Source organism: Hemitrygon akajei, chromosome 3 (assembly GCF_048418815.1).
Source record: "Hemitrygon akajei chromosome 3, sHemAka1.3, whole genome shotgun sequence".
Classification (NCBI taxonomy): Eukaryota; Metazoa; Chordata; class Chondrichthyes; order Myliobatiformes; family Dasyatidae; genus Hemitrygon; species Hemitrygon akajei.
The window spans coordinates 93,816,594-93,838,299 of NC_133126.1; the positions used below are offsets into that span (position 1 = coordinate 93,816,594).

Here is a 21,706-nt window from a genome sequence, read left to right on the forward strand (position 1 = left end):
CCAGAAGGTGTCACTAGTTAAAGGAATCTTTCCACTGGATCTTCCATGCCCTTCATTCAGTTATGACGAATTCCCCTGAGTGAACCGGATTTATCCTAGTGTTTTCAGACCCCATGCACTGCTGAAGAGCAATGAACAGACAACACCAAGGCTCACGTACCTTCAGCTGAGATGGCAGAAGGTGATTAGGCACAGGGAAAAGAAAATAGTTAGAAAGAACATAGAAAGAAGAAAATGGGGCAGTAAAATAACATTTCACCAGTATATTCTGAGTATGTCCTGCATTTTTGGGTTACATGTTGTCTTAGAGTTCTGGACAAGGGAGTGTGAATTAGACATAATGTAAGACCAAGTTTACTTTAACTCCTTTATGCCAGTTGCCTAGCTGAAACTATATTCCACCTGAATAAAATAATTCCCTTATCTTGGAAAACTTCCATTGCTTCAGCAGGATGCAATAATGATTCTTTGGACATTACAGGTTCCTAACATATGTGGGTTCACTAGACAGTAAAACCAGTGCATTGAATGAGAAGCTAGAGGTAACAGCAGGAAATAGTAGCATTCAAAATAAACCATGCTATTTTCTATATCCTCTGGGCTATGTAAATTATCATTTTATCTCCACACCTACCTACCTGCTACATCAAAGAGATGTGGTTCTGAGAAGTGAAAACTTTGCTTTTGTGGACAATGAAGGTCAACATCAGGCTCCAAGATCACCAGGAAAGTTCTACTTGAACAATATGACTCAACCCTCCACCCCCAAACCCTCAGTGTATGATCATGCACTTATAAGTTCCACAGCAGGTGTGACGTGACTTCAAGTATTGTCCAAATGTGTGTCCACGGGCCAGGGTAGGGCTGGCTGCTCAAACAAGCGTCATGTTGATTCTCACTGCCAGGAGACGTGGACATCACTTTGGACTCCTGGTCATTGACAGTTTACTCTCCCCTAAACATTTGGGGCACAAAATTAGCATTAAGAGCACATGGTGGTGGAGCCACTATGAGGAGAACATTTAGCAATGTGTTGCCTTGGCAAGTAAGCCTTCCAAACCCTCCGCCCAGGAACCTCAATTTTCTGCTCATTTGGCTTAACTTTGAATTAGGTCTGATGGAATTTCCACTTAGATGAACAGTAGAACACAGAAAGCATCAAAGGAACTTTTGGTTATAACTTCAGAAGTAAAAGAACTTTCTAGAATGTGATATGTTACTGATACTACCAGGAACAAAGTGAGTAGTCTTGGGAACATCCTTACCTCATCAATAACAACGTTACTCAAGAATGAAAAGGAGAATAGAAGTAAAGATGGTACAAACCTTAGGATTGTCAGTTCTGATCTGGCTCTCAATTTCCCTGAAATCAATAAATCAGATATATATTTAATATAGGGAATTGAACATTAGTTCAAAATTCCTTCACTTTTCAATTGTAGTTCAGTTATCCTGAGACAGGGTTTCTCTGTTTGTAAACAGATTTCTCTGGTTTGTAAACACAAGGAAGGTTAAATTGGTTAAACAGGAACACCTACTAACACTCAATGGACTTGCATGTGGTTATAATACTAGATGAGTGTCTTCAATTCAAAACCAGCCATAGGAGTTGGAAAATTATATTTAATTAATATGGTAATGAAAGAAAAACTTACCAGATGCAGCCAGATTGCATTTGATTGAACAATTGATTCAATAACTTAATTTATGAACTATTATTAAATGTTAAGGACTGTAAGGCCTAAGAATTAAAAGCAGAAGCAGGCAACTAGCATCCCTTCTCAATGTGCTCTACCCCACCCCTTCACCAAACACATTCCACCTTTCAACAGCCTTGACTATTTTGTCATCTGATCAAAGATTCAAAGTACATTTATTATCAAATTATATATGCAGTATATAACCTTGATGTTTGTCTTCCCCACAACCATGAAACAAAGAAAATCATGGAACCCATTCAAAGAGAAAGTATCAACCCTACCCCACCCCCAGGTGCAATAAAACCAAATCGCACAAACAGTTAACGAAAAAGAGAAAAGGACAGAACATAAAACACAAAATCAAAAGAGTCCAGGCATATTCTTTGAGTCAGGCTATTGATGAAGTAAGAATGAAGGAAGAAACACAGGGTATGTTAAGTAAATGGATGACACAATCAGCACAAAAAAGTTAAATCAGTAAAGTTAGCAATACAACCGTACCAGCAAACATTTATTGTTTTCAACTCTATATTCTGACCTCAGTCTTGAATACACTCAATGACCGAATATCTGCAGCCCTTTAAATTTAGAGAACTCCAAAGGTTTAAAACCTTCTCATCACAGCGATAAATAACTGTTCCTTATTCAAAATTCACTGTCGTTTCTAACTCTCCATACAAAGCAAGCAGTCTCCCTGCATCAACCCTTGCCAACCCTAGTCAGAATCTTGCATCTCAATAAGATCATTCCTCTAAACCCCGGCCACAAACTCTCTCCAGAATTCAAACCAGTGGTCCCAGAAATCAATCCAATCAATTTACATTACAAGAACAGAGGCTGAATCCGTGCACAGTTGTGCGTGGGAGGGGGAGCCGAGGGGTTCTAACGTTTTACCTGTCCTTCATTCTTTGGGGGCACTCCTCTGTTTTTGTGGATGGTTGCGAAGAAAAAGAATTTCACGATGTGTATTGTATACACTTCTCTGACATTAAATGTACCTATTGAACATACAATTAGTGTTCACTTTATTAGGAACCTCCTGTACCTAATGAAATAGCTACTGAGTGTATATTTGTAATCTTCCATTGCTGCAGCCCATCCAACAAGATTCGACGTGTTGTGCTTTCAGAGAGGCTGTTCTCCACACCACTATTGTTACCGATGGTTATTTGAATTACTGCAGCCTTCTTGTCAGCTTGAACCAGTCTGGCCATTCTCACCTGAACTTCCTCATTAACAAGGCATTGTGAACCACAGAACTGCTGCACGCTGGATGTTTTTGGTTTAGCTTTTCCACACCATTCTCTGCAAACTCTAAAGACTGTTATGCATAAAAATCTGAAGTGATCATTAGTTTCTGAGAAACTCAAACCATTCCATCTGGCACCAACAATCATTCCACAGTCAAAGTCACTTAGATCACATTTCTTCCCCATTCTGATGTTTGGTCTGAACAGCAACTGACCTTTTGACCATGTCAGTGTGCTTTTATGCATTGAGTCACTGCTGTGTGACTGTTTGCTTAGATAATTGCATCATCGTACAGGTGACCCTAGTAAAGTGGCCATTGACTGTACATTTACAACCTTCCGAGCTGGAGAAATTGAAGGGCCTGTGGCAGGAAAATCCCTTAACCAACAACGTGCATCCCAGACAGTTCCAGGACACTGGAGATATTGAAAGATACGGTATCCACAACCTCTGTGCTCACTTCATTCAGAAGCTGTGGTACATGATGTTCGGTTGATGGATTTGTGTTGTTTTCGTCTCTTCAATTGCTCCAGAACTCTGTCTTTCATAATATCAATTAAATTAAGTGCCTCTTTCTTTCTTTAAGTGTTTTCCACTTCTTAATTACTGGTAAAAATTTTATTTTAATTTTCCAATCTGCTGTAGCGCAAACATATATGAACATAAGGAGTTAGTTACACCAAAGGTGTAAGACAGAGGTAAATGGGTGACCGTCAGGAGAGGAAAAAGAGAAAGGTAGCTAGTACAGAGTGCTCCTGTGTCTGTTCCCCTCCATAACAAGTATGTTGTTAGAAAACCTGCAGCACAATACAGACCCTTCAGCCCACAAATCTGTCCTGAACATGTCCTTACCTGAGAAATTACCTAGGGTTACCCATAGTCTTCTATTTTTCTGAGCTCCATGTACCTGTCCAGGAGTCCCTTAAAAGACCCTATCGTATCCACCTCCACCACCGTCACTGGCAGCCCATTCCACGCACTCACCACTCTCTGCATAAAAAACTTACCCCTGACATCTCCTCTATACCTACTTCCAAGCACCTTAAAACTGTGCCCTCTCGTGTTAGCCATTTCAGCCCTGGGGAAAAGCCTCTGACTATCCACACAATCAATGCCTCTCAACATCTGTTTGGAGTGGGGGGAGCAATCTAGCAGAGGAAAGCCACAGTGGTCAGGTCTCTGGCACTGAGTCTGGCTCTGTGACTCAGAAGGGAAGTGGGGAGAAGAGGTGACAGTAGTGGTAAGGGGATTCATTGATTAGAGGAACAGATAGGAAGTTCTATGAACAAGAGCAAGATTCCTGGATGGCACGTTTCCTCCCACATTCCAGGGTTAGGGGCATCTCAAATCAAGTCTACAGCATTCTTAACGGGGAGGGTGTGGTCCACATCAGTACTGATGACATAGGCAGGAAGGATGCCTAGGTCCTGCAGAGTGAGTTCAGGGAGCTAAGTTAAAGGACAGGACCTCCAGGATGTTGATCTCAGGACTGTTACTCACGCTACATGCTCATGAGGCCTGAAGTAGGAAGATAATACGGTTTAACATGTGTCTAAGGAGTTGGTGCAGGAAGAAGGACTTCTGAGTTTTTGGATTACTGGGCTTTCTTACAGGAAAGCTGAGACTTGTATCAATGGAATGGTTAGTACCTGAATTGGAGAGGGACGAATATCATTTTGGGACGGGGTGGGGGTGGGATTTAAACTAGAGTTGCAGAGGGCTTGGAACCAGAGAGCCAGTGGAGAAGTTGTTATGCCTACATACAAAGATAGAGACCAAAAGTTGGGTATGATGTGTCTATTTCAATTTCAGGGGTATTGTAGGTACAACAGATGAGCTTACAGAATGGATCAGCACATGAAATTATGATAATATAGCCTTTTGTGAGACTGGTTGCAGAAGGGGCAGGACTAGCAGCTCAGTGTCCCAGGGTTCCATTGTCTTAGTATGAGGTACTAAAGGGGGAGAGGTGACATCGCTTGTTAGGGAAAATGTCACAGCAGTGCTCAGACAGGACAGACTGAAGCATTTTACTACTGAAGCTAGATGGGTGGAATTGAGGAATGAGAGAGGGATGACCACATTAATGGGATTCCAATAATCAGTGAGATTTAAAGGAGCAAATTTGTAGAGAGATAGCAGACAGCTGTAAGAAAGATAATGTGATAGTAGGTGATTTTAACTTTCCAAATATTGACTGGGACTCCCCTAGCGAAAAAGGACAGGATGGATAGAGTTTATTAAATATGTTCAGGAAAGCTTCTTTTATCTACTACTAGAGAGACTAGTATCACTGGAAAACTGTTTGCTCGTGTCATCTTAGGAAGGCTTCAAGAGGTCGCCGAGAGGATCTACCCAGAATCACAGTGCGGGTTCCATGCTGAAAGATCAACCACCGACATGATCTTCTCCCTGAGACAGCTTCAGGAAAAGTGCAGAGAGCAGAAGAAGCCCTTGTACATCTCGTTCATCGACCTCACCAAGGCGTTTGACATGGTTAGCAGAAGCAGGCTCTTCCAGGTCCTTCACAAAATTGGCTGTCCCCCGAGGCTGCTAAAGCTGATTCAATCCTTTCACGATGACATGAAAGGCACAGTCCAGTTTGATGGATCAACTTCAGACGCCTTCAGCATCAAAAGCAGAGTCAAGCAAGGATGTGTGCTTGCCCCAACTCTCTTCGGGATTTTTTGCAGTAATCCTGAAACAAGCCTTTGGGAATTCAACAGAGGGAGTTTACCTGCAGACAAAATCCGACGGGAAACTGTTCAGTCTCGCAAATTGAAGTTGAAGGTGCGAAAAGCCCTGACATGATGTTTGCGGATGATGCTGCTGTGGCAACTCACTCAGAAGAAGAGCTCCAAAGACTGATGGACCACTTCTCTCAGGCAAGCAAGGCCTTTGGTCTCACAATAAGCCTGAAGAAAACAAACGTCCTAGGACAGAACGTCACTCAGCCTCCAGCAATCAGCATCGGCAACTACACCCCTGCGAATTATTATAAGCCAGAGGTCATCAGAAGTGAAAGATTAAGAGTACAGTGTCTGTATGCTCCCAAATCCATATTTTTTATTTTCTTTCCATTTAGAAAAGAGTCAACACTTCCATTTTTCTACCAAAGCGTATGATCATACAATTCCAGAAATTGTATTCGATCTGCCATTTCTTTGCCCTCTTCTTATTGGTCTAAGCCCTTCTGTAGCTTTCTTATTTCCTTAAAACTACCTGCCCCTCCACCTATCTTCGTATCATATAACCATATAACAATCACAGCATGAAAATAGGCCATCTCGGTCTGCAAACTTTGCAACAAAGCCAATTCCATCATCAAAATCATTGACATATAATGTAAAAAAGATCAGTCCCTACCCAGACCCCTGTGGAACACCACTAGTCACTGGCAGCCAAACAGAAAAGGCTCCCTTTATTCCCTATCTTTGCCTCCTGCCAATCAGCCAGTGCTTTATCCATGCTAGAATCTTTCCTGTAATACCATCGGCTCAAAGCTTGTAAAGCAGCCTCATATGTGGCACCTTGTCAAAGGTCTTCCGAAAATCCAAGTACACAACATCAACTGATTCTCCTTTGTCTATCCTGCTTGTTATTTTTTCAAAGAATTCTAACAGATTTGTCGGGCAAGATTTTTCCCTTGAGGAATCCATGCTGACTCCAACATTTTCCCAACCACTGAGGTCAGACTAACTGGCCTATAATTGCCCTTCTTCTGCCTCTCTCTCCCTTCTGAAGAAACTTTTGGTATCATCTGTAATATTATTGGTCCACTTACTTTCATGTTCCATCTTTACTTTCTTAATGACTATTTTAGTTGCTCTCTGTTGGTATTTAAAAGCTTCCCGATCCCCTAGCAGTCCACTAATTTTTGCTGCATGATATGTCCTTTCTTTGGCTTTTAACTTGGCTTTGACTTGCCTTGTTGAGCGTGGTTTTATCATCTTGCCTTTAAAATACTTCTTCCTTTTTGGGATGTAGAGTGTAGCCTGTGTCTTCTGAATTGCTTTCAGAAATTTCAGCCATTGCTGCTCTGCCATTATCTCTGTCAGTGTTGTTTTCCATTTGATTCTGGCCAGCTCTTCTCTCATGCCTCTGTAATTCCCTATACTCCACTGTAATGCTGATACATCTGACTTCAGGGTGAATCCAATCATATTATGATCACTCTCTAATCAATTCTGGTTCATTGCACAACACCCAATCCAGAATAGCTGATCCCCTAGTGGGCTCAACCATGAGCTGCTCTAAAAAGCCATCTCATAGGCATTCTAGAAATTCCCTTTCTTGGAATCTCACACCAACCTGATTTTCCCAATCTACCTGCATATTGAAATCCCCCATGACTATTGTAACATTGACCTTTTGACACACATTTTCTATCTCTTGCTGTAAACTGTAGATCACATCTTCACTACTGTTTGGGGGTGTATATATAACTTCCATCAGGACATTTTTACCCTTGCAGTTCCTTAGCTCTTTCCACAACGATTCAACACTTTCCGACCCTATGTCACCTCTTTTCACTGGTTTAATTTCATTTTTTACCAACAGAGCCTCCCCATCCACTCTGCTTTCCTGCCTGTCCTTTTGATACAATGTGTATTCTTGGACATTACACTCCCAGCTATAATCTTCCCACAACCACAATTCAGTGATGCCTACAACATCATACGTACCAATCTGTAACTGCACTACAAGTTCATCGATCTATTTCGTACACCATATACATTCAAATATAACACCTTCAGTCCTGCATTCACCTTTTTCGATCTTGTCCACCTTTTACATTGCAACTCATCTTGTTAGAAACATAGAAAACCTATAGCACAATACAGGCCCTTCGGCCCACAAAGCTGTGCCGAACATGTCCTTACCTTAGAACTACCTAGGCTTACCCATAGCCCTCTATTTTTCTAAGCTCCATGTACCTATCCAGGAGTCTCTTAAAAGACCCTATCGTATCCGCCTCCACCACCATCGCCAGGAGCCCATTCCATGCACTCACCACTCTCTGCGTAAAAAAATTACCCCTGACGTCTCCTCTGTACCTACTTCCAAGCACCTTAAAACTGTGCCCTCTCGTGCTAGCCATTTCAGCCCTGGGAAAAAACCTCTGACTATCCACACAATCAATGCCTCTCATCATCTTATACACCTCTATCAGGTCACCTCTCATCCTCTGTCGCTCCATGGAAAAAAGGCCAAGTTCACTCATCCTATTCTCATAAGGCATGCTCTGCAATCCAGGCAACTGTAAGTCTCCTCTGCACCCTTTCTATAGTTTCCACATCCTTCCAGTAGTGAGGCGACCAGAATTGAGTACTCCAAGTGGGGTCTGACCAGGGTCCTATATAGCTGCAACATTACCTCTCAGCTCTTAAACTCAATCCCATGGTTGATGAAGGCCAATGCACCATATGCCTTCTTAACCAGAGTCAACCTGCATAGCAGCTTTGAGCGTCCTATGGACTTAGACCCCAAGATCTCTCTGATCCTCCACACTGCCAAGAGGGCAATTTTGCCTTATCATCAACCTCTCCTTTCTAGGAGTTTCACTACACATTGCCTTTGTAAACCATCTACTTCATCTTTAGCACTATCACTCCAGATCCCATCTTCCTGCCAAATTAGTTTAAACTGGTCCGAACAACTCTTGCCAACCTGCCCATAAGGATATTGGACCCCTTGGGATCAGATGTGACCTGTCCTTTTTGTACAGTTCATATCTTTCCCAGAAGGGATCCCAATGATCCATAATGCATGTAACACATTCTGCATGTTTGGACCATAAGAGGATTGGAATATCATCACCTGCCACAACAGCCACCACTGCACTTGACCCCACAGTAACAGTTGAAGATATAAGATCAGTCTTCCAGAGAGTGAATCTATGGAAAGCATCTTGGCCAGACTGTGTCCCTGGCCATGTCCTTAGATCCAGTTCAGATCAGCTGGTGGGTATTTGCAGATATTTTCAACACCTCCTTGCTTCAATTTGAGGTTTCCACTATTATCATCTCAGTACACCTTAATGACTACTACTCTGACATCCACCATGTTGAAGTCTTTGAGAGACTGGTCATGGCGTGCATTAGTTCCAGCTTCCAGGCAACCTCGACCAACTGCAGTTTGTCTACCATGAGAAAAGGTCAACAGCAGATGCCATCTCCTAGCCCTACACTCATCTCTGGATCATCTGCACTCGAAAGACACAGACATTGTCTTTTGAGTACAGTATTGTTTAGTGCTGGGTAGTGGTGTGGAGATATGTCTCTACAGAAGGAGGTGTAAGGGGCTCCTTCCCTCTGCTAGCCTGCAGGTCACTCTTGGGAAAGGTGTAGCACCTGCTTAGCCCCCTATCAGGGTCATGTGAAGCCACGGGATCAGGTGGTAGATGGTCATATGAGCAGCTGGTTCATATTACAGGTCCTGACACCAGGCAGACAATCTCTGAGGAGTATTCATAATGGCTGAGGTCACCCATCTTGTAAAGGCACTGCCCAGAAGGAGGCAATGGCAAACCACTCCTGCAGAAAAATTTGTCAAGAACAATCATAGTCAAGACCATGATCGCCCATGGCATACAACACAGCACACAATGAATGAATGAATGAATTGTTTATTGGGTACAGCTCCACCTTCAATACTACAATTCCAGGCAAACTCATCACCAACCTCCAAGACCTGGAACACAGCATCTTCCTTTGTAAATGGACCCTTAATTTTCTGACCAACAGACTGCAATTAGTAAGGAAAGGCATCAAGACTTCACCAAGTTTATCTTCAATACTGGTCTATTTTTGTAAGCTCTATGTACCTATCTGACAGTCTGTTAAAAGACCGAATTGTATCCACCTCTATCACCATTGCTGTCAGTGCACTCTCTGTGTGGAAAAACTTACCTCTGACATCCCCCTCGTACCTACTTTCAAGCACCTTAAAATTATGTCCCCTCGTGTTAGCCATTTCAGCCCTGGGAAAAAGCCTTGGCTATCCACATGATCAATGCCTCTCATCATCTTACGTGGCTCTATCAAGTCACCTCTCATCCTCTGTCGCTCCAAGGAGAAAAGACAAAGTTCACTCAACTTATTTTCATAAGACACGCTCTCCAATCCAGGCAACATCCTTTTAAATCTTCTCTTCCCTCTCTCTATAGTATCCACATACTTCCTGTAGTGAGGTGACCAGAACTGAACACAGTACTGCAAGTGGGGTCTAACTAAGCTCTTGTATAGCTGTAACATTACCTCAAGGCTCTTGAACTCTATCCCACAGTTGATGATAGCCAACACACTGTATGCCTTCTTAACAGCACTGTCAAACTGCACAGCAGTTTTGAGTGCCCTATGGACACAGACTCCAAGACCTCTCTGATCCTCCACACTGCCAAGAGTCTTACCATTAATATAATATTCTGTCTTCAAATTTGACCTACCAAAATGAATCACTTCACACTTATCTGGGTTAAACTCAATCTGCCACTACTCAGCCCAGTTCTGCATCCTATCAATGTCCCACTGTAACCTCTGACAACCCTCCAAACTATGCACAACAACCCCAACTTCTGTGTCATCAACATATTTAGTAACCCATCCTTCTACTTCCTATCCAGGTCATTTATAAAAATCACAAAGAGGAGGGGACCCAGAACAGAATCACCACTGATCACTGACCTCCATGCAGAAACAGAACCATCTAGAACCACCCTTTGCTTTCTGTGGACAAGCCAATTCTGGATCCACAATGCAATGTCTCCTTGGCTCCCATGCTTCCTCACTTTATGAATGAGCCTTGCATGGGGATCCTTATCAAATGCTTTACTGAAATCCATATACACTACATCCACTGCTCTACCTTCATCAATGTGCTTTGGTATACCCAGAAATAATTAAATCAGACTCGAAAGGCACAACTTGACCTTGACAAAGCCATGCTGACTATCCCTAATCAGATTATGTCTCTCCAAACGCTCATAAATCCTGCCTCTTCTCCAATAACTGGCCCACTACTGAAGTAAGACTCGCTGGTCTATAATTTCTTGGGTTATCTCTACTCCCTTTCTTGAACAAGAGAACAACATTTGCAACCCTCCAATCCTCTGGTACTTCTCCTACCACTATTATGATGCAGAGATCACCACCAGAGGCTCAGCGATCTCCTCCCTCACTTCCCACAGTATCCTGGGGTACATCTCGTCCGGACCCAGTGACCTATCTAACTTAATGCTTTTCTAAAATTCCAGCATATCCTCTTTCTTAATGTCTGTATGCTCAAGTGTTTCAGTCCACTGTAGGTCATCCCCACAATTGCCAAGATCCTTTTACTGGGTGAATACTGAAGCAAAGTATTCATTAAGTACCTCCACTACCTCCTATGAGTCCATGCACGTTTCCACTATCGCACCTGATTGGTCCTATTCTCACACGGCTCATCCTCTTGCTCTTCAAATACTTGTAGAATGCTTTGGGGGTTTTCTTAATCCTGCCTGCCAAGACCTTCTCATGACCCCTTCCGGCTTTCCTAATTTCATTCCTAAGCTCCTTCCTGGCAATCTTGTCAGTTTCTAGAGCTCTAACAGTATCTAGTGTCTTGAACCTTTCATAAGCTTTACTTTTCTTCTTAACTAGATTTTCTACACCCTTTGTACACCATGGTTCTTTTACCGTACCATCCTTTCCCTGCCTCAATGGAACATAACTATGCAGAATGCCACGCAAATGTTCTCTGAACATTTGCCACATTTCTACTGTGCATTTCACTGTGAACATCTGCTCTCAGTTTATGCTTCCAAGTTCCCCCCAATAGTATCATCTTTCCTCTTACCTAAATTAAATGTTTTCCCAAATTTTCTTCTCCTATCCCTCTCTACCATATGGTGAAGGAAATAGAGTTGCGATTACTACCTCCAAAATGCTCTCCCAATGAGAAATCTGACACCTTACCAGGTTCATTGCCCAGTACCAGATCAAGTACAGCCTCTTCTCTCATTGGCTAATCTACATATTGTGTCAGGAAACCTAACAAACTCCACCCCGTCTAAGCCCCTTGCACTACGGAGATGCCAGTCAATATTAGGAAAGTTAAAATCAGCCATCACAACAACCCTATTATTGCACATTCCATAATCTGAATCCCTATCTGCTCCTCAATGTCCCTGTTACTACTGGGGGTTCTATAAAAAACACCCAGTAGAGCTATTGCCCCCTTTCTGTTTCTGACTTCCACCCACACTGACTCAGTAGACAATCTCTACATGACTTCCTCCTTTTCTGCAGCCATGATACTATCTCTGATTTACAATGGCATGCCCCTCACCTCTTTTTCCCCCTCCCTGTCCTTTTTGAAACATCTAAAGCCCAATGAGCTCAGCAGCCTTTCCTGCCCTGAGACATCCAAGTCTCTGTAATGGCCACAACGTCATAGTTCCACGTATTGGTCCACACTCTAAGTTCATCTGCAAATCTGGTTTAAACCCTCCCCAACAGCATCAGCAAACCTCCCTCCCAGGATATTGGTTCCTCTCCAGTTCAGATGCAACCCGTCCCACTCGTACAGGTCACCCCTTCCCCAGAAAAGATTCCAATGATCCATAAACTTGAATCCCTGCCCCCTTCACCATCTCCTCAGCCACTCATTTGTCTACACTATCTTCCTGTTCTGACCTTCCCTAGCTCACTGCCCCAGGAATAATCCGGGGATTACCACTTCGGAGGTTCTGCTCTTCAGCCTCCTTCCTAACTCCCGTACATGTGAAAACAATAAACTAATTTACCAAATATATTACTATTCCTTCACTAGGTCAGAATTCCAAAACTCTCACCTTAATAATATTGTAGATGGACCTACACCTCAGTAACTGTAGTGGTAAGAGAAAGTAGCTCACCACTACTTTTCAAGGGCAAGGTGAGATGGGCAATTGAATCCTGGCTCAGGCTGTGAAGCCCACATCTCCTGAAATATTATAAAAAAGGAGGCTATTAATGCTATCTCAATTTGAACAGTAAATCCCAAATCACAGTCTAAACAACTGTTTTCAGAGCAGTCAATGGGAGTGACTGAAGTGTATGCAGGACAAAATGAACAGAAGAAGGATATTCATTCCCTGGATCCAAATTGTTTCCAGCTAACCAGCACCTTAGTTTTATCTAGAACCCTTCATGCTCCCCAAGTATCTATCAACAATACATTTGAGTGATCCATTGCTTGGCAGGGAGTGGACAGATGAGATGGTAGCACTGAGGGAAGGATATATGAAGAGAAAGATGAGGAGACAGAGGAAGTCCTACACTTACTCCATCAGGAACTGTAGTGTTACCAAAAGTTATTTCCTTCCTTCAGCACAGATAGGAGTGCTTCTCATTATTTAGTGCATCGAAACATCATCAAATCAATTATATTGTGAGAATTTTTATGTGATGTGCTAAATGCAACATTAATCACTATATTCCGAATTTGATGCCAAGATTTCTAGTGTCTGGTTCAATGCATAGAAAACCTACAGCACAATCCTCCACACTGTCCACAATAGCCCCAACCTTTGTGTCATCATCAGATTTACTAATCCATCCCTCCACTTCCTCATCCAGGTCATTTATAAAAATCACGAAGAGTAAGGGTCCCAGAACAGATCCCTGAGGCACACCACTGGTCACCAACCTCCATGCAGAATATGACCAGTCTACAACCACTCTTTGCCTTCTGTGGGCAAGCCAGTTCTGGATCCACAAAGCAATGTCCCCTTGGATCCCATGCCTCCTTACTTTCTCAATAAGCCTTGTATGGGGTACCTTATCAAATGCCTTGCTGAAATCCATATACACTACATCTATTACTCTACCTTCATCAATGTCTTTAGTCACATCCCCAAAAATTCAATCAGGCTCATAAGACACAACCTGCCTTTGACTATTCCTAATCATATTATGCCTCTTCAAATGTTCATAAATCCTGCCTCTCAGGGTCTTCTCCATCAAATTACATTAACAAATTTTCCCACTTCCAATTGACAGTAACAGACCCCACAATTTGGATCTGCTAATATAGTATAGACTAGGAGTAAATCATAAATTTGCTGGAATTAAGCCAGTCACAGACTATGCCACAAAGTCTGTTTGGGAATAGCGGAGAGAAAGTTTTAATCCACTGATTGGTGCAACCGCTTAATTGTTAGAGCAGTTCCTATGGTGAGATTGGCACTTTAAGGCAGCTAACTCTGACAATGAATAGCTTAAACAACAGCCCAGAGAGCTTCTCGAGATACGGTGTCAGAAAGCCTCAGAAATGTTTCGCAGCAGTTGAAATACGTTGACACAAATTATACACTAAAAATGCTAGCTGAGCAGCATCTGTGGAGACAGAAAAACAGTTATTGCTTCAGATTGATGACCTTCAACTCTTGTTTCTCTTTCCATAGATGATGCCTGACCTGCTGTGTATGTGTCAAGCATTTTCTGCTTTATTTCCGATTTCCAGCATCTGCAGCATGTAGCAATCGTTTCTGTGCATAAGACACCACCGCCCCAGCAGGCAAGGCATATACAATCAGAGAATTATATTTTTGAGTGGTGGCATTCCCTGCGTTTGGAAAATACTCTCTATTTTTAAAGAGAACCATGGAGTTGAGAAGGCAGTGAATTTTTCAGATAGGTGCAGATGGCTGGCAAGTACTGCCCTCAGCTAATCCTTCAGCCAGCTTTAATCCTCACCCCTGCCCAATGAAAGATGACTCACTCTGACAGGTTCTGTTTCTCCGAGAAGACCCTCAGAACAAACTCGCCCTCTTGATGTGGTTCATAAGTGGAAGGAATGATCACGTATTCGCCTGGGGGAAGTCTGAAGCGCTCTGATATCTCCCTCAGGTTAATGTACGACTTTGATCTGCATTTGGAGGCGTGGTAGAGGAAGAAATCTTTGGGGAGGTGCTGCTTATTGCCATGCATCTGTGGAAAAAATAATAAAGAAACATTTTTGTTCCAATGGTAAAATCAAAGCGCTTGATTTCCTGATAACGTACTGGTGTTCAACAAAGACAGGCAGGATTGGCTGGGGAGGGACCTTCCCTGCTGACAAGAGAACAAGGAAGGGGCCTGGCTGCACTCTACAGTGTGATACTGATCAGATTGTAAATCGGGCTGAGCGAAGGCAGATGGAATTTAATCCTTAGCAGTATGAGGGAGGGTGTAACAGAAATTGGGCATAGATCATGAATGGTAGGGGTCCTCAGGAGTACTGAGGGACAGAAGAACCTTAACGTACAAGTCCAAAGACCCCGGCAAGTAGCAGCAAACGTAGGTAGGGTGATGAAAAAGGGTACATAGGATATTTGCCTTTATTAGACAGAGCTAAAATATTTGAGCAATGAAATCATTATAAAATATTGGCTCAGCTATAATGAGAGCATTATGGTAATTTCTGATCACCACACTATGGAAAGGATGGAACTGCACTGCAGAGGGAGGAGAGGAGTTTCACCAAGATGAAGTGCTTGAATTAAAAGCAATGGACCAAAGGGTCTGCTTCCTTACTATACCACTCAAAAACCTGATAATGCTAAATAGAGACTAGGAGCAGGCTGTGAGAGTACAGTTACCAATGGAGAATTAGGGAACTTAAGTGGAATTTTTTTTTTGAGAGAGGATCAAAAACCAGGAACCTGACTAAAAAACCACTACTGAAGGGTGACAATCTATGTGTTATGTGGTACAACACCAATTAGGGAGGGTTTCTTAAAGTGAAGCCCAACCATCCATCCTATGTGTGCACAAAAGCACACAGCCTTTTCAGAACAGGATGATGCAGTACAAGTAACATGGAAACAAGGCATTGCAAACATATTAGAACAAATGAGTCAGGAAAAGCCACAAACATCAGAACAAATACGTCACCGCAATCCACAATCGTTTGCTCTTCATTTATTTACCTCCTTTGGAACCTTTAACAAAACAAGAAAAGAGAAAAATGTTAACAAATCCAACTATATAAAAAACATTAATAGATAATTGAACTGTATAAGTGCTGGGGACAATTGTGCAAGGTAAAATTGCTCAATAGTGCAAACATCACTGGTTATGAGGTGACATCATGGGGTGCTGAATGAGGAGAAACGGGAAGGCAGGAATGCCCAAATACATGGTCAGCTTGTCTGCTGACAGACCAAACGCACCTGATGAAAGCAACTGGCTGGGTTACCAGCAGTGGCTGTCAGCACTTCCTGGAGAATATGAAGCAAAATTAATAAAGAAACTTCTCCACATTTTAAACTGGTCACTTTTACATTGTTTAACCTGTGATGAGAGATCACAGACCTGAAATGTTATTTATGTTTCTCTCTCCACAGATGCTGCCCAACCTGCTGAGCATCTCCAGCAGTTGTTAAATTAACTTTGTGTCTATGTCCCTGTCTTTCCTGTTTCTGTTTGACTGAAGTGTTCTGTTTACAACAATAAGAACTACTTGTGTTAAAATTGCAACATGTACAAAAATGTTTTTTGGGAGTGTTATGGAATTGTTTCATATCCAGCACATTTGACCAAAAACTTGGCTTAAAGCAGGGAGAGATAAAGAGTAGGGAAGGTAAGAAATGCAGAGCCTACATTGATAAACAGAGATCAAAAATGACCAGAACTCTAGAAGGATTATGGGTTGTAGGGCTGAAAGCAATGGAAGGATTACAACCAAAGGGTACAAATTGAGGTATCGGTGGTCCAGGGGTTCGTGTAGGTCGGCAGAGCTCAGGAACATGGAACGACCAAGTCAGGTCGTGGTAACAGAGTTCTGGATAAACTCAGTTTATGGATGTTGGAGACCTCTAGGAAAAGGTTCAACAGCAGATGGAGAAGGATGACCAGCAGATATTCCAAGGTGAGCGTAGATCAGCGCAGAGGATATGGGGTTGGAAGTCGGGCATGCAACTTGAGACAAATCATTGGTGTGGGTCGTTCTGATAAGATGAAAATGAGAGCTGCTCAGGTGCACTTGGAGACTGATTATGTGGCTTTGGGTACCATTGCTTGCGGACAGCATATGAATGAGGAATATGAAACCAGGGTCAGATTCTTCAGGGGCTTCTGCACAGGAATAGGAAGAGAGGATTTTTGCCTGCATTTCAATAAACCTCAGGCAATCTCACAGAAGGGTGAGTTTATCATGAATATCATCATCCCAAATGTCACTTACATCTTTATTAAGGATCACTTCAGTGCTGTGGCTGGGGAAGAAGCTTAATTGGGGGTGGGAGTGCAATCAATTGTGCTGCTGTCTTTGCATATGGAATCTTCTTTCTCTTTTGAATTCTTTGAAACCCTATGGATCCACTTGAGATCTTCTTAACTCCTTGCTAATCACATAGCCTCTCCCAACAAGACACAAACAAATTGTTAGGTTACTTATCTCAAGGAATCTTCAGCAGTTACCTCATAAATAGCAAAACCAATGGTATGAAAATTGACGCCAATTTTGCGTTCCTTACGACGGTTCTTTTGCATCAGAGCAACGAGAAACGTACAGAGGACCTCATTATCGTCAGGATCATCATCCTCTTCAAACAGCTTCAGCCGGTACTGTGGGTTAGTCCAGAAGGTGTCTTATTGAAGGAGTGGAGAGAGGGAGGGAAGAACATTGATCATTAGAGATTTATTCTGACAGTCTAAAACACTACAAAAAGACTACAGAAAGGAACCATAAGCCAGAGAGAAGGAACAAATAGAAGAGTTGCTGAAGGAAAGGAGGAAAGTCAAAGGAATAAATAAATTAGGGTAGGAACGTAAAACAGGAACAGGCTCTTCAGCCCACTATATCTGTGCTAATCATGATCGGTGTTCCCTCTCATTTTTTTAATAGCAGCGCAACCAACCATTGATCTGAGCAGAAAATGTTTACACTGAGTAGCACTTTAAATTTTTTTGTAATATTCGCACTATAAATATTTAGAATGAAAATTGAAAAATCACATATTTTTGATTTTATTTTTTAATTGAAGGGTATAATGAAGTACAGCACAACAAAGAAAATCTTTCACTTTTCATAAACTTGTTCTCACCTGTCTTTATGGCAAATCCAGATTAATTTTGCATCCAGATGAAAGATATGTCTTTATCCTCATTAGACCATCCAAATGTTTCACATCTGGTCTGTTTTTTTGATTACATTTGATTGAATTCATAAGACTGAATCCACATTCACAGACAACACTAGAAATTTGAAATGTTCCAATGATGTCAAAAAGAACTGACAGTTCTTCAGATTCTTCAAGTGTAAGCACATGGTTCAGTGAACATCTTAATTGAATCAGTCTTACTTTTCTCAGAAAAAGCAAATTTGAAATAACACCTTTGCTGTGATATTTTTGAGGCAATGCTTTCGTTGTACAGGTTGACCTCCTCGAATCTGGCAATCAGTAATCCTATTCACCACTGGTCTGGACATTATTGTCGCCAACCGATTTCAAATTTCTGGTGTCAAAACAGCGACCCTTCGCCGCTGTTTTGAAGGTGCCATTAACAGAATCAGCTGTCGGCATGGTCTTTGAAAAAAGCAAGTTGTTCCTCTGTATTAGTCTGCATTTATTTTATAACCTGTGCTTATCTAGCCCCAGTCATGTCTTCATTGAATGAAGGAAGTGCTTCTCGTGGTGTAAAGGGCTAACACCATACATTATCTATTGAAGATGAGGTGGAAGTTCTGAAAAAACTCGACAGTGGTGTGTCTGTGAAAAGCATATGTGACTTGTATAACATTGGCTCTTCCACAGTTTATGATGTAAAGAAACAAAAAGAAAAGTTGCTCCAATTCTTCATGGACAGTGAATTTTAAAAAAACAGATGTGCATAAGGAAAACAATGAAAGCCAAAAGATGTTTACAACGAGATAAATTTCTCCAAGTGGTTTACACTTTGCATCAGCAAAGATGTAGAACTGTTGGGCGAGATGGTGAAGGAAGATTATCACAGGAAGAATTAGGGCTGGATTATGAATGTGATTACAGTGAAGGGTGGCTTCAGTGTTTCAAGCAGTGACATAGAATAAAACTTAGTGCAGTGTTTGGTGAAAAACAGTCAGGCAAGGAAGCAACTGCTGAAGTTGTTGATGAGTTCACTAAGTTAGCTTCTGATGAAAATTTCAGTCCCAAGTGGGAGTACAACACGGACAAAAGCACCTTATTTTGGCATGGTACTCCAAGACGAACTCTGACTATAGAGGATGCAGAATCACCAACTGCTCTAACGCTGCAGGAACCCACAGGTGTAATTTGTTAGTCATTGTCAAAAGTTCACATCCCAGAGGTATTGAAGATATGAAGCAGTTTCTAGTATTTACCGTGCCTACAAAAAAGAATGATTGGAGGGGGAGGGGGGAATTGGGGAAGGGGTTGATGACTGGGATGACGTACTTTTTGTACAGGGGTGATGTGGGTTTGATGTCTCTTTCTGAATGACTCTCATGTTCTTTCTTTGTTTTGTGGCTATCTGGAGGAGACAAATTTCAGAGTTGTATATGAATACATGCTTTGGTAATAAATGAACCTTGGAACCTTTGAACATTACATTGGAATAGTTTGCATATTACTTTGTTCCAGGCGCAAGAGCTCACTGTGACTCTGTTGGTCTGGGCAACAATTGTAAGATAATGCTGATTTTAGATAACTGTTCTGCGCATTCAAGGGCAGTGCTCTTGGTAAAGAATAATATTTATGGTATCTACTTGCCACCTAATTGTACGTCATTAATTCAAACCCTGGACAATGGGATATTATGCTCTTTGAAAGCTAAATATTGCTCCCTGTTTATGAAGTGGGAACTGAGTGCAGTTGACTCTGGCAGACCAGTACAGGAATTTGTGAACTAATTGCTTTTTATTTGTTGTTTCTTTTTTCTTTATTATCCAAGAGTGAGGTGATCATCAAGTGGGTTAGAGGTTTTTTTTATTTAATCTTAACCTCGCCACCTGTGATTCGGCGAAATCATTAATCCGCACTGCAAGGTCCCAGTCATTCCGGATTTCTGGATTGCTGGTGGTCAACCTGTAGTTCAGAGAAGCAGCAGAGTATTTTTTTTTGTTGGCATTCAGCAGGCTGATGGTTTATTAACAATGAGCTACCGATTTCTATTCTGTGTTCATTGTTACAATTTGTGACAGTGTTGTAACTTGAAACACTGACAATGCAAATAGGTTGAAGCTCTGAAATGTTTCAAGGTAAAGGTTGTGATACATTTATTACTTAGAAATTTTACAGAATATATTCATTAACACATAATTAATTACAGGGTATTTCACAATTATATTAACATAGAGTTCAAAATTATATAGCATAGTTTCAAAATTATATAAAAGAAAATTCCAACTGCACTGCAACAAAGGCTATGTGCTCAAGAGCACTGCACGGACACACTCCCGCACAGATTAGAGGGATCAGTGATCATGATAACAACTTAACCTGCACATCAGCCTGCATATGATACACATCCCTCCACTGGCTGCTTATTCTTGTATATGTACAAAGGCCACTTAAATATTTCTGTCATTATCTGCATGCTCTACTTCCCTTGGCTGCATACACCGAGCATCTATCACTCTGTGAAAAAAACTTGATTCATAAATCTTTAAACTTCCCTTGTCCACTTTTCACAAAAGTAAGCCTGGTTTTGACAGTCACTACGTATGTGCCCTCATTCTACCAGGAAGTAATGCTGAAATTCTCTACGAGGAGAGGATGGGTGATGCTCATATCTCACCCTGCTGGGCAACCAAATCCAGATTGTTATTTCTCCATTACATTGGTGGATATTTAGGAGTCAGTTATGTGTTGCCAGTAAGGAGGGCACTATTACCCAAAACAGAGGAAGCATACAGATTTTTCACTGGTCCAACACAGGGTCGTTTACCAAGTAGCATCCGCAACTCTCATCTGACACTGTCTTGCTGGCTAAGCCCTGCTGACAATATCTTGGCTCCACTCCACCATTAGACCTTACAGTCTTGACAGTGGAGCAAAGCTTGCTAGAGTATCCTTGCACTTGCTTTGGGGAGTGAATACCTGCACCAGGTTAGTACTGGGACAGGATCCACATTCTTATCCATTCTCAATGACAAATGTGCTGCTTCACAGAAGGAAGGTACATTTCATGTAATTGTCTTGTTAAAATTAGGTTTTCAATGGCAAACACGAGGAAATCTGCAGATGCTGGAAATTCAAGCAACACACACAAAATGCTGGTGGAACGCAGCAGGCCAGGCAGCATCTATAGGGAGAAGTGCTGTCGACGTTTCGGGCCGAGACCCTTCGTCAGGACTAACTGAAAGGAAAGATAGTAAGAGATTTGAAAGTAGGAGGGGGAGGGGGTGGGGTGAAGCTGAGAGCCAGAAAGGTGATTGGCAAAAGGGATACAGAGCTAGAGAAGGGAAAGGATCATTGGGCAGAAGGCCTAGGGAGAAAGAAAGGGGGAGGAGAGCACCAGAGGGAGATGGAGAACAGGCAGAGTGATGGGCAGAGAGAGAAAGAAAAAAAGAGAGGGGGAAAGAAAAACTAAATATATCAGGGATGTGGTAAGAAGGGTAGGAGGAGCATTAACGGAAGTTAGAGAAGTCAATGTTCATGCCATCAGGTTGGAGGCTACCCAGCCGTTATATAAGGTGTTGTTCCTCCAACCTGAGTTTGGATTCATCTTGCCAGTAGAGGAGGCCATGGATAGACATATCAGAATGGGAATGGGACGTGGAATTCAAATGTGCGGCCACTGGGAGATCCT

The 21,706-nt window shown here is 42.1% G+C and overlaps 1 protein-coding gene across 4 annotated transcripts in view; it reads right to left on the reverse strand.

Annotated features, from left to right (window-relative positions):
* LOC140725212 (calpain-3-like) overlaps positions 1–21,706 on the reverse strand; it is a 138,261-nt gene that overhangs the window by 20,923 nt on the left and 95,632 nt on the right. For 3 of the 4 annotated variants that reach the window (XM_073040364.1, XM_073040362.1, XM_073040363.1), the window contains exons 10-13: positions 17,375–17,544; positions 15,883–15,894; positions 14,694–14,902; positions 1,327–1,363 (exon numbers count right to left, since the gene is read on the reverse strand). In XM_073040364.1, coding sequence (XP_072896465.1) covers positions 1,327–1,363; positions 14,694–14,902; positions 15,883–15,894; positions 17,375–17,544 — 428 coding nt within the window. The other variant, XM_073040361.1, reaches the window with a different exon arrangement.